Below are 12,495 nucleotides of genomic sequence, written 5' to 3' on the forward strand. Positions count from 1 at the left end.
ACACATTATAACATAAGTTCTGAGTAGGAATATGCCAACACATGACTCATACACCATACAATATTAAACTAAATGCTACGTGTTGAACTAATTGAAGTTGATGGGGGAAAAAAAATGAACAGTACGGGTAGCCCATGTTCTTCATCTGTCATAAGCTCAAACCAATTCAAGAACATTGACAATTCCCTCATCACTCCAAAGTTCAGGGAACTAACAGACTTCAATAAGAGGTGACAATACAAGCTGATATGAGATGTGAAAACAACAGATCCATTTGAGCAGCACATTGTCTGTTTCTGTACAGAAAGAACCAAATCATTAAATGACTCACTATTTCTACTTACATTTATCACATTGTTTAGAATACAATTCAATTAGAAGATTAAGATGAATGCCTCCCAGCTGATTTTCCACCTAAAAAGAAAATGCCTCCCAACTATAGCCTTCTGTTTGATAGGAAATGAATTGATATGCATTCAACGTTCTCCTTCCTAATTTTTTATTTTTTGAAAAAAAAAAAAAAAAAAAAAAAAAAAAAAATTTGTTTAAACATGCAGGTACGGTGCTATTTATTCAAAAGAACATTGTTTGGATGGATCAAATGCTTGATTTTGACAATCAATACGAGAGCTTTGAAATAATGCTTTTGTCAAGTGAACAACGTTTTAACCCCTTAAAACGTCTCTCCACATATAGGTTACTGAATAAGTAATATAAATATACAAACAGAAATACATGCATACATATATATGATATACATTTTATATCACATTAGTTAATTTAGGTACATTCAAAATCTCCTTTTATTAATTGAAGTGCTACGCATTTAAACCTTTTTGTAAAGTTCAACTGGATTCCACAGCCACCACCAAGCCTTGAATATCATCCTAGCTCCTCAACATTACGTAGAAAAAAGCCATTCATAATCTTCTGTAGAATTTTTCTTCATGTCAGGGCACATGCACACAAAACATGCTTGGAAGTTTCAGATTCTTTGTTTAGATGATATGTTGGATCACCAATCTGGTTCAAAGATTTTTTCCCTTTGCCATTGATCAAACAATCGATCACAAGATCTTTCATTATCTGAAAGAATACACAGAAGGTTTTTCAGCTCTCTTCTCTTGCCTTAATGTTTTTATGTCCAGTGGGCAGACTAACAAGTGGGGATCAATTCTTTATAACTACACATGCAAATCCTATTCTCCATCAAACACACAAATCCGATGTAATAAGGTGTGCCAAACTTATGAACTCTTACGATCACGAGTCACAACAATAACCTGACCTTATCCCGTGCAGTCTCTATCACAAAAGCATCCCAGACAAACCCAATATAATAATTAATGATAGCCCACAAACCAAAAAATTCTTACAGAATAGGAGGTTAGACAAAAAGAAAAGCAGACCTTCTCTTACAAGTCAAAAACCTAAAAACACATAGTAAATATGTTCAATAATGAAGAAAATTATTCACCGCCTTCAAGAGCATATAGTGTGACATAACAGATTAATAAGTAAATTGAAGTGGCAAGTGGCTAATATTCCCACTGGCATCATCACTAATATATTATGCAAAACACACAACTAGAACTCATAAAACTCACAAGCTCTGAATACACAAAACTAGTTTTAATACCACACCACATTTAAACATTTGGAATTAAACATATTAACAGTCATATATTTAAATATATCCGTGTCACAAAATTTTGTAGCACCACTGAACCCACTTTCTCTTCCCAATATATAATTGCAAATGCCAGCTTTTAGCAAATAAATAGCACATAATAAGATTAGACTACTCACATGAGCTGCGGCGATCTTTGAGAATGAAGGGTTCTGATATTGCTTCTCTTACTCTAGTCCCACTGAAATCATCCACCACTCTAGCTCCAAGCCTGAATTCACCATTCTTCATCCAGATCGAATTATGTGTAACAGAAATGTCACCTACAGTACCAAGGCCTCCTTTCATATTCAGAAATGCGTCTCCAATAAGAAAACACTTTTTCCCTTTTCTTTCTCTAACAATCTTTTGGTTAAACTCTTCAATTGTCCAATAATGTCCTTCACCGTCATCAAAATCTCCTTCAATAACAACAATTTCAACCTTTGCCGAGGCTTCAGGACCACTATTGACAATTTTCTTTGTTAAACCATCAACTAAAGCAACTCTGATGGAGGTGCCTTTTTCTCCTTGAATTCGGATTCCAGTCAATACTGGAAGAGAGAGTTTATCTAAAAAGCATAGCTGGAAGATTTTTGACTCAGAAGGATGTATCTCATTCCTGGAGTTCCTGAACAACAAGTTCAACCATATGTCAGTTATGCATCATTCACTAACAAGAGTGTCAATTGACTCAACTACGTGGGAAAAGGGTGGTTTAACCTATAAACTATTACCATATAGGCGAAAAAAAAAAAGAAAAAGGAATAAGGATAACTTTGTCACCTAATCACTGGGGAAAAAAAAAAAGAGGAGGGAGAAAGAAAACATATATTTATGATAGTTGTTATAATCCTCACCCCTTAAAGCTAGTCAAACTAGTTTCTTGTGCTAATTTAATTTCCTCTTTAACCTGGAAACACATATAACATCAACGAGATATTACTGACTATTTAAACAATCAATAATGATGTACCATTTGTAGAACCATAAAATGTAGCGTAATGTAGAATTTCAATATTGCATAAAACTATTGCTCATTGCCTTGATTCGTAGACAGGGAATGATAGATTCAGGGTCCTTGACAGTTAATTCTCATGACTCGGGTTTTATGGGTGGTGGTTCCATTTTTCCCAACAACTCATGAGAAAATTCAGGACTTCAGATCACTATAGTGAAGTTGGATGATTCCAACTATTTGATTTGGAAGATTAATTATATTATTGGTTCTGAGAAAGAGCCAGCTGAGTGAGAGAAGGCATATCCACAATGCATTCGCTGCATTGTAATAATTCCATGGTTATGTCTTGGCTAGTCAAATCAATGCAGCCAAACATAGCCGTTGACTATATATAAATTCATGAAAACTGCTAAGCAGATTTGGGAATTTTGCAGTTAGGACGAGATTTCGATTTCTTAGGGTAACTTGACAATTTCAGGTTACATTGCCAAGCTTCATGTTATATTGGAAGGATGTCATATTATGATTCCTTCCACTACTCTTGCAAGGATCCAAATGATGCAATTTTATATGCGGGGATTGTGGAGAAGAATAGGGTGTTTCAATTTCTTACTGAGTTAAACGACGAGTTTGAGTATGCTCGTTTTCATTTGTTGGTGTTGTCTTCATTCCCTACTCTTAAGGATGCATATTGCTATGTGTTATCAGATGAGAGCTTTCAGACTCATCCACGAGGCACTGCTTATGTTGATCACTCTGCTATGGCAGTTCGTGTTCCCAACTCTTCACGAACTGCACCATCTGAGTTAGTTCAAAGTTCTAGCACTGGTCCTCCTCCTGGACAACAACGTGGGTGATGTGACCATTACGGGAAGCTTGGTCATATTGAATTTCATTGTTATGCACTGCATGGATGCCCACCACAGCAGAAACAACAGAAGTCACGTTCCTCTACACATTATGTTACACAACCAGTCTCGTTGTCAACTCCTAACAACTCTGCCTCTTCTTCCTTTGCCACAGTTACCTTGACTCGGGCAGATTTGGACAAGTTATAAACAATTCTATAATCAGATGGAGACATCATCTCAACCAACCTCCACTTATGCCCACTCAGGTACTATTGCATCTAAACATTATCATTAATTCTGGTGCTTCAGACAATTTGACTGGTATGTCCTCCTCCTTCTAATCTTATAGTATCTACTCTAGCCATTGCAAGGTAAGCCTTGCGGATGACTCTCCATCTTCCATTGTTAGGAAGGGTCACCTATCAGTTACTCCTTTAACTTTATTGGACACACTTCATGTTCCATAGCTGACTACAAATCTTATTTCTGCCAGTAGCATTACTAAACAGAAAAGATTTTCTCTGATCCTGGTAAAAGAGAGGGTGGGTTCTCAGCCAGCGAAAAGAACCATTATAATGGTTTCTTCTCTACCTGGTAAAGAGAAGAGTGATAGTAAGATCTGAAAATCCTCGGGAGGCTCTCCTGGAGGCAAGGACGTGGGCAGGTGCTGAACCTAGTAAATCCTTATGTATTGTGTGTTTGCATTTTCTCTATCCATGAACTCCGTATCTGTTGTATTCTTGCAAACCATTGTTGTGTGCCTTGCATTTATTCCATTTAGTTTGCACATCCAAGACCATTCTGTTTCACTTGCTAGCACAGTTAGATTTTCATCTTCATATTTCGCCTTGTGATAGAAAACAAAACACCCAAATCCATCCTTATTAGTCTTCACACAAACAGCCCCTTAGACACACTCCCTTTTGTGTAGACAGACTTAGTGCCTTAACTTTGAAAATTTTGTGAGCAGCAATGACCACTCTTGAAGACAAATACTCTACTAAATGGTGATTCTTTACAATGTTAATAGAAATCATTTACAGAGAGTGATGTATCATCAGAAAGAATTACAATAACTAAAAATGTTGCCATTTCCCACCAAGGGTTGTAGCCCAGTGGTATCTCCTCTGCCTCCCAAAGTGGATGGTGAAGATTTAAACAAATAGGTGTGTGAGTTTTCTTGCCAAGGGGTAAAAGATAAAAAATTTAAAAAAATTTGTTGCCATTTCTAGGATCTAATAGATTTACAAAGTTATTGTCAAACGGAACATTACAAGTCTGCTGTTACATGGACTCTCAGATTACCCTTTTCGTGGACACCCAGATTGTCCACATAGCATGATTGAAAAAATAAAAATAAACTCACATTTAATAGTAGAGACTAGTTTTTTTCTCTATAAGATAGATTGAAACCTTTTTTTTTTCTTTTTTTTACAACATCTCCTATTTGATTTGAGTAATAACTGAATATTTTCTAATAAAACAACGACTCTAAACAATGCACTGTACTAAAACATATAATGTATTTACATACGTAGTTATTTTTTTTAATTTTTTTTTGATAAGTAGTATTTACATACATAGTTCATGTCTACATATAGGCGCAAAGTAGTAATATAACGTTAAATTTTAAAAATAAAAAATAAAAATTTTAATTATTTTTGTTTCGGTGCATTTTTAATGCACAATTTTAATAGCAAAATAAATGATACGAGAAAAATAAATGGAGACAAGATTAGTATTTTCTCTATAAGATAGATTGAAATCTTTTTCTTTTTTTTTTTTACCACATCTCCTATTTAATTTGAGTAACAACTGAATATTTTCTAATAAAACAACAACTTTAGAACAATGCACTATACTAAAACATATAATGTATTTACATACGTAGTTTTTTTTTTTTTTTTTAATACAGTCACAAAGTAGTAATATAAAGTTAAATTTTAAAAATAAAAAATAAAAATTTTAACTATTTTTGTTTCGGCGCATTTTTAATGCACAATTTTAATAGCAACTCTATAAATGATATGAGAAAAATAAATGGAGACAAGATTAGTTAACAACCAATAAATGAGGTGTTGAGCATTCTTTTTCTTCTCTTCAATTTATAACAATTAATTTATATACATATATAAATATGTAGAGAGAGAGAGAAAGAGAGAGTTCTAATATATTGTAGCAAGGATTACAACATTTTTTTTCATTAAATTGAATTTTTAAAAGCAATGCTAATAAAGACTTTAAAGGGGTCACAAGTAATTTCTTTCACAAACCACCTTTACTTACCATAGATTGGTAACTACAAATGGGAATTTTTTTTTTTTGATAAGTAAAGATTCTATAAAAGAAGCGTTCAAAAGGGAAACACATTCCTCGACAGAAACACAAGGCCTAACAGGGCTAGGGATGGCAACGGGGCGAAATTGGGGCGAGTTTGGCTAAACCCTATTCCACCCCGTTAGAAAATCTATCACACCAACTCTGTCCCTACTCCGAAACGGGTTTGTAATTGTTATACCATCTTTGTCCCTACTCCAGTAGACAAAGTACCGACTCCACCCTATTGTACTCCGTTTAATTGCGAGACGCGACGGGGGTGGGCTGTGTTATGCCTCTTTTATTACGTAATAAAAATATATACATAATAGCCCAATGTGCTCAAATTGAGCTAATAAATAAGCTGGCCCAACTTGTAAATTACTAAGTAGTGAAAAAATATATTAACGGACAATTCCAACAAAGTAACAATATTAAAAATATAAAATATATATTTTTATGTATAAAAATAATAATTAAAAGGGCGGGTTCATCACTAAATCCACCCCCGCCCCAAACCCGCTTCGGGTTTTCAATTATTTTACCATACCCGTCCCAAATCCATTTAGGGGCCACTAAATCCACCCCATTTAGTGCAGGGGAGAGCCGAAAACCCGTCGAGTCGGAAGAAATTGTCATCCCTAAACAGGGCCTCCAAACTCCCAAAGATTCCAAAAATCACCATTAATAACTATAAATAATTACCATTATTAGAGTTTTGAGAAAGATATGGGGTGGGCCAACTTTAGCTTTCCTATACAAAATTAACATTAATAATTATAAATAGTTAGTATTAATACACTTTTGAGAAAGAAAAAAAAAATAGGTGGGGGGAGGGGGTGGGCTGGCCCTCCCCTCGCCCACCCTCCCTTCGCCCCCTCTCTACGTATCCGTATTCAACTTTTAGTCACATATTCTTGTATCCTAAGATTTGAGATTTGAGGAAGTCCAACAAATGATGCACACCTGCATCCAACACTTCGCTTAGTACAGGTAACATAGCATATAACATAGTGGAATCATTTTAAGATCATAAGGCATCCCAAACACCCTCAGTGGATGCATGAACACCAAAATTATATATTCAAGTTCCAACATAGGGGGTGGAGGATAACGCAAATATTCTCTTAGCATCCTTTATGGAATGATGTTGATACAAAGTCAAATTGATGATAACTGGATGTACTGATTCACCAACAAAATAAACTATCATACAATTTTTTGTTGACATCTTTTAGCATTCAAATGAATCGATGCAAGCTACTACTACATTAAGTGTCTTGAATACTAGTGACCAAAATTGTACCTCCATTTGTTGGGCTTTACGATCCACAAACAGAATAAACTAAGTTTTTGAATTCTCAATCAAGTACTTCGAACTATTAAATGCATACCAGCACACTGGTATACAGAGTGGCCTTTGACACTGAATGAGAACAATACCAGATCCACCTTATCGATGGCTAAAGCTCCACTGTGGAGTTGATTAATTTGCAAACTGTAGCATCTAGTGGCTTCGAACTCTATGGAGACCAGATAATCACCCACATTGATGAACTATAGTTGATAACTTTAGAAACAAAGACATTTGATAATTCTCCTACAATGAGGACTTCACCAACTAATGGAGACTGACTAGTGGTATCCTATGTGATAAGAAAATACCAAACAAGTTAAAATGAAAATTTTATAGGATTAGGCCAACTATCTTATACGGGGCATGGTGCTGGGCAGTACAAGAGAAACAAGAACGATGCATTCCTAGAATTGAATTGAGAATGTTGAGATTGATGCAAGAGTGACTAGAAGAGGGATGTTTACTAATCAGAGTGTGAGGGAGCGATTAGAAATAGTGTCTATTAATGATAAAATAAGAGAAAGTGTGTTTAGGGTATGGACACATAGAAAGTAGTATCGCGGATGCAACGATAAGAAAAAGAAGATCAGAAAAAAAATAACTTGGAATGAAGTAATAAAAAATGACCATAAAAATTTAATATAAGATAAAACATGGCATGTAATAGAATAAAATGGAAAAGAGATTATGTCGCCAACCCTATTCATTTGGGATGAATACAAGGATGGTGATGGTGATGGTGATGATGATGATGTTGATGAGCTCCATAGAAATATGATATGCAAAACAACAAACCGATGACATATTTTAATCCCAATTTTAAAATAATATTCTACAAAGAAACATATTGAATATGTTATCTCAACAAAACAATTTCAGAAAATGCACTTACAACTCGACGTATCAATTGCTCCAAACCTGGTTCCATAAATCTCTCGACTGCACCCAACCTCATTACCTCCTGTACCACACTAGAAATTATTAAAGAAAGAGTCAGAAACCGAGAAAATAAAATTACTCATGTAATAGCAATCACTGATTGTTTAAGCAAAATAATTAAACTTCTCAACATTAAAGCCATACGGCCACACTCACTCCATTTCTCACTAAAGTAAGCATTCTTGTTATGTTTTCATGAACCATGCAATGCTAGGCCAACTCAGCCCCCAAATTAAACAATTCTTTAGTAAATCAGCCAGCCCAAATGTACAAATTTTATTTTTTTTGGTAAGTACAACTATACAATTTTCCATTCACATAAACCACAAATTCTATAATGTAAACCTATTAAATTTCTCAATGTCAACAGTACACCCACTTCCAGGGGCGGAGCTAGGAATTTGGGGAAGTTAACACTGACAAAATAATTTTTTTTCCAAATAGGCCAAAAATATAATAGCATAACAACAGTGCATTATAATAAGTGAATAAAAATTGAACAAGAAGAGAAAAAAAATAAATAAATAAGGTTATTGCACAAATATTATGCATGAGTGAAAGAAAAAAGAAATTTTTAAGAAGAAAAAGGAAATTTTTAAGAAGAAAATGAAATAAAAAGAAAAAAAATATGAGCAAATTTTGAAAGGAAAAAATAGGTTTTAATTGTAAAAAGAGAATGCAAAAGTTTTTGAAGATGACAAAAAGAAATTTGAAGAATAAGAATGAATAGGAACAAAGAATTAAAGACGTTTTTAGAAATAGATAATTTTATGGGGGATAATTTATAAATTTTATGGGGTTATTTTATAAATATTTACAAATTATACGCATAAAATAAAATAAAATAAAATTTAGTGGATTCAGGGACAGAGGGGCCATTTTATTAATTTTGGGGGGGGGTAAAATTTAGTGGATTCAGGGACAGAGGGGCCATTTTATTAATTTTGGGGGGGGGGGGGCATTTTATCAATTTCTACAAATTTATGTATAGCACAAAAAAAAAAAAAAAAAATCTAGTGGCCAGCAGGGGGGAGGGGGGGGCAGCTACCCCCGGGCACATGCTTTCTCCACCCTTGCCCACTTCGATACTTGGTAACATAATTATTTATGGTAAAGTGAAAAAAAAAAAAAAAAAAAAAAAAACTCCTAAACTATGTCTAAATTTGCAAATAACACCCTTGAAGTAAATTTGTTCACAATATCCCTGAACTATCACATTTTTGTTGCATAATGCCCCATGTCTGGGCTATTTTCATTAAATGACCATAATTCCCTATCTTATTAAATTACACTTAATCCATTTTCTTTAAAAAATAAATTTTGAAAAAAATTCATGTTAATTTGATAACATATTCTCCATTAAAATTGTATAAATTTACCTTAATTCTTGAAATTAATTGTTGAAATAAAAATCTTCAATAGAAAATTTTATAACAATTTATTTTAATTTCTTAATTTTTCATGAATATATTGCATAAAAAAAAAGAAGGTTATTTTTATTTAATTAAATCATTTATTTTTCATAAATATATTGTATGAAAAAAAAAAAAGTATTTTTTTATGCTAAAATTTTTAAATCGAATATAGTAAGTTTTATTATAAATAGTAAAGTTTTAATAATAAGTTAATCAATTTAAAAAATGGTCATTAGAACTAAATTTATTTACTTTTTCATTTTTATGATAAATTGATACTAATAATAAAATTAAGGTAAATGGCATAATTAATGTTTAGATGAGTGAAAAGATAATAAAAATAATTTAATAAGAAATAATAAATTTAATGAGAAAGGATAAAATAGTCTTTTGTGGTGAGTTTCTCTTTAATTGTAACAAATCATTAGTTTAGGGAGCAATTTGTAGTTTTATTTGCATAATGCAATAGTTCAGGAGAATTTTTTGCACTTTACCCCAATTTTTTATTCCATATATTTCCCTGTTTTCCATAAATTTCAGAAAATCCATCAAAACCTTCCCCAAGAACAATAAAACTTATAAAAGTCCAATCTCCATAAAACAATCAACTGTCACATGAACAAAGCACATTCATCAACTGTTTTTACTATAATCATACCCAATTCAGTTTTAATAGGAGTCCACAACAACATAATGTGACTGGGCATGCCTAGAGTAAAGGTAGATTGCTCCATTGTGACTTGGAGATCAAGGGTTCAAAACCGAAAAGAACCTCTCTTCCACATGCCCCACTTGTGGGATTCTCATGCAGTAGGTTAGCCCTTTTAACAAACAGGAAGAACAATATACTCCCGATAATATTAAGCCAAAGAGAATCAAATCACACAAAGCACATTCATCAACCATTTTACTTTACAATCCAACGATTCCAACTCAATTCAGTTTTCGATTCCAACTCAATTCAGTTTTCACTTACAAAATATGCATACCAGTACAGAACTACATATACTGACTGGGCATAAATTACTCACAGGGAAATTCAAAAAAGATCAAAAACAAGAAAGGACAACAAACAACAATCTCAATTCCAGATAATATCGAGCCAAAGACAACCAAAACTCACCTGAACAAAGCACATTCATCCACAATTTTCACCATACGACCAAATCTAACTTAGTTTACACTTTCAAAATTTTACCAAGTATAAAAACTACGTCAGTGACTGGGCATAATTTACAAAAAAAAAGGAATTCAAAGAGTATGAAAACAAAAACAAAAACAAAAAACAAAAAACAAGAACAGAGTCCTCACTTTCTCATAGAAAGAAGTTCTTGACGCTTGGGCTCGGAACTGTTGCCCTCCGATCGAGCGTTGAAATCCTCTTGCCGTCGCTTCGGTGCCATAATCGATGTTCGCAGAAAACAACACCCAAGTCAAGTGTTGTTCGTCGTGGTCACGAAGAGGTTGTTGACAGGACAAAGAGACCACCACGCGTTTTCCACCAACCAAAAAACATATAAATTACCCACTTTCTGTTATATATATATATATATATATGGGATTTTTACATATAAATGGAGTTAGGGAGGTATGTTTACTCATGAATGAATGAAGTCAAAGTCTTATATTTTCACAAAAATGTTTGACCTTAATAATGACATGGCACATGAATTAAAATTTTTGTTGCCTAAAATACCCTTCTTCCTATTTCAATACATTTACCTTATTACCCTTGTTTAGAAAACATGATACCTGGAGACCAAAAAGTGATACCTTCAGTTCAAAAATGTGGTACATTTAGAACAAAAGTGATACCTTCGCAAAAGGGACTTATTTTTGCAATTGAAAATGGCATTAAACCCCACACCGCTAATTAAGTTACACATTACATCCATAAACAGCTCTATTAGCGCCATAAATAACACAAAATATTCTCCAAGTTAGCTAAGCGAGTATTTAAAAAACATGGTACCTGGAGGCCAAAAATTGGTACCTTCAGTTCAAAAACGGGGTACTTTTAGAACAAAAGTGGTATCTTCGTAAAAGGAACTTATTTTTGCAATTGAAAATAGTATTAAACCCCACATCGCTAATTAAGTTGCACATTAGATCCATAAACAGCTTCATTAGCGCCATAAATAACACAAATATTTCTTAATTATCATATACTACATCTAAATAGTTAGTATGGTAGATTTTTTTTTTTCGCACCATTTTAATCGACAAGGCTGTTTGGGACTTTTGAATAACTATTTTAATAATGCAATTGTTAAAAAAATTATGGTATCCAAAGATCATGTTTGATATGGATTTGGGTCATAATTAAATCTTTAGAATTTTTCAATGATTATAGGGAGACACTTTGGTCTCTAGACCTCTTATACATGAAGACCATTTAGAATTTTGATATAGATCTGGGTCCTAATTAATTGTAGGATGCTATATATATATATATATATATATATATATATATATATATATTAATTGTATAATAAGAATAGAATGATTATCATGAATTCAAACATACATCTTATACATTATAACTTAAAGAGATTAATGTGTTATTGAGATTCTAGAATGCCCCAGTCTGGAATTATATTTTTCTTTGCATACAATTATAATTATACTGATGTGTTATTGAAATTTTGGAATGCCCCAGTTTAGAAATTCCGGAATGCCTCATCTTATGCATTTAATTATATTTTCTCATTTTGTTTAAGAGTTTGAAAATTTGTCCACGTTTTCAGTTCCTCTCCTTCACTTTTTCCGTTTCGCTTACTTCTTTAAGGTTGGTTAATTTTTTCGTTAATGTGATACAATTAAATGTAGTAACCTTCTTCCTTTTTTTTTTTTTTTTTTTGACAGTGTGATTGGAGGATCGATTCTTGCCATCAAGACTTTATATGAATAAGTGAGGGCTAATATTGCAATCAAGAGACTTTGTATGGACGAGTAGGGGCTAATAAATGTTCAAACTTAATAATTGT

General features: G+C 33.1%; 1 protein-coding gene across 2 annotated transcripts in view; it reads right to left on the reverse strand.

The window, feature by feature from the left end:
- LOC132287104 (calmodulin-binding protein 60 A-like) overlaps window positions 1-11,025 on the reverse strand; it is a 39,402-nt gene extending 28,377 nt beyond the window's left edge. The window contains exons 1-4 of one of the 2 annotated variants that reach the window (XM_059789607.1): window positions 10,820-11,025; window positions 8,047-8,125; window positions 2,530-2,582; window positions 1,810-2,300 (exon numbers count right to left, since the gene is read on the reverse strand). In XM_059789607.1, the coding sequence (XP_059645590.1) occupies window positions 1,810-2,300; window positions 2,530-2,582; window positions 8,047-8,125; window positions 10,820-10,911 (715 nt within the window). In that variant the 5' untranslated portion in view covers window positions 10,912-11,025. The other variant, XM_059789608.1, reaches the window with a different exon arrangement.
- Between the last annotated feature and the right edge of the window lie 1,470 nt (window positions 11,026-12,495).

Source organism: Cornus florida, unplaced genomic scaffold, assembly GCF_030987335.1.
Source record: "Cornus florida cultivar Cherokee Brave unplaced genomic scaffold, ASM3098733v1 CherokeeBrave_3.0.0_Hap2_Chr11, whole genome shotgun sequence".
Classification (NCBI taxonomy): Eukaryota; Viridiplantae; Streptophyta; class Magnoliopsida; order Cornales; family Cornaceae; genus Cornus; species Cornus florida.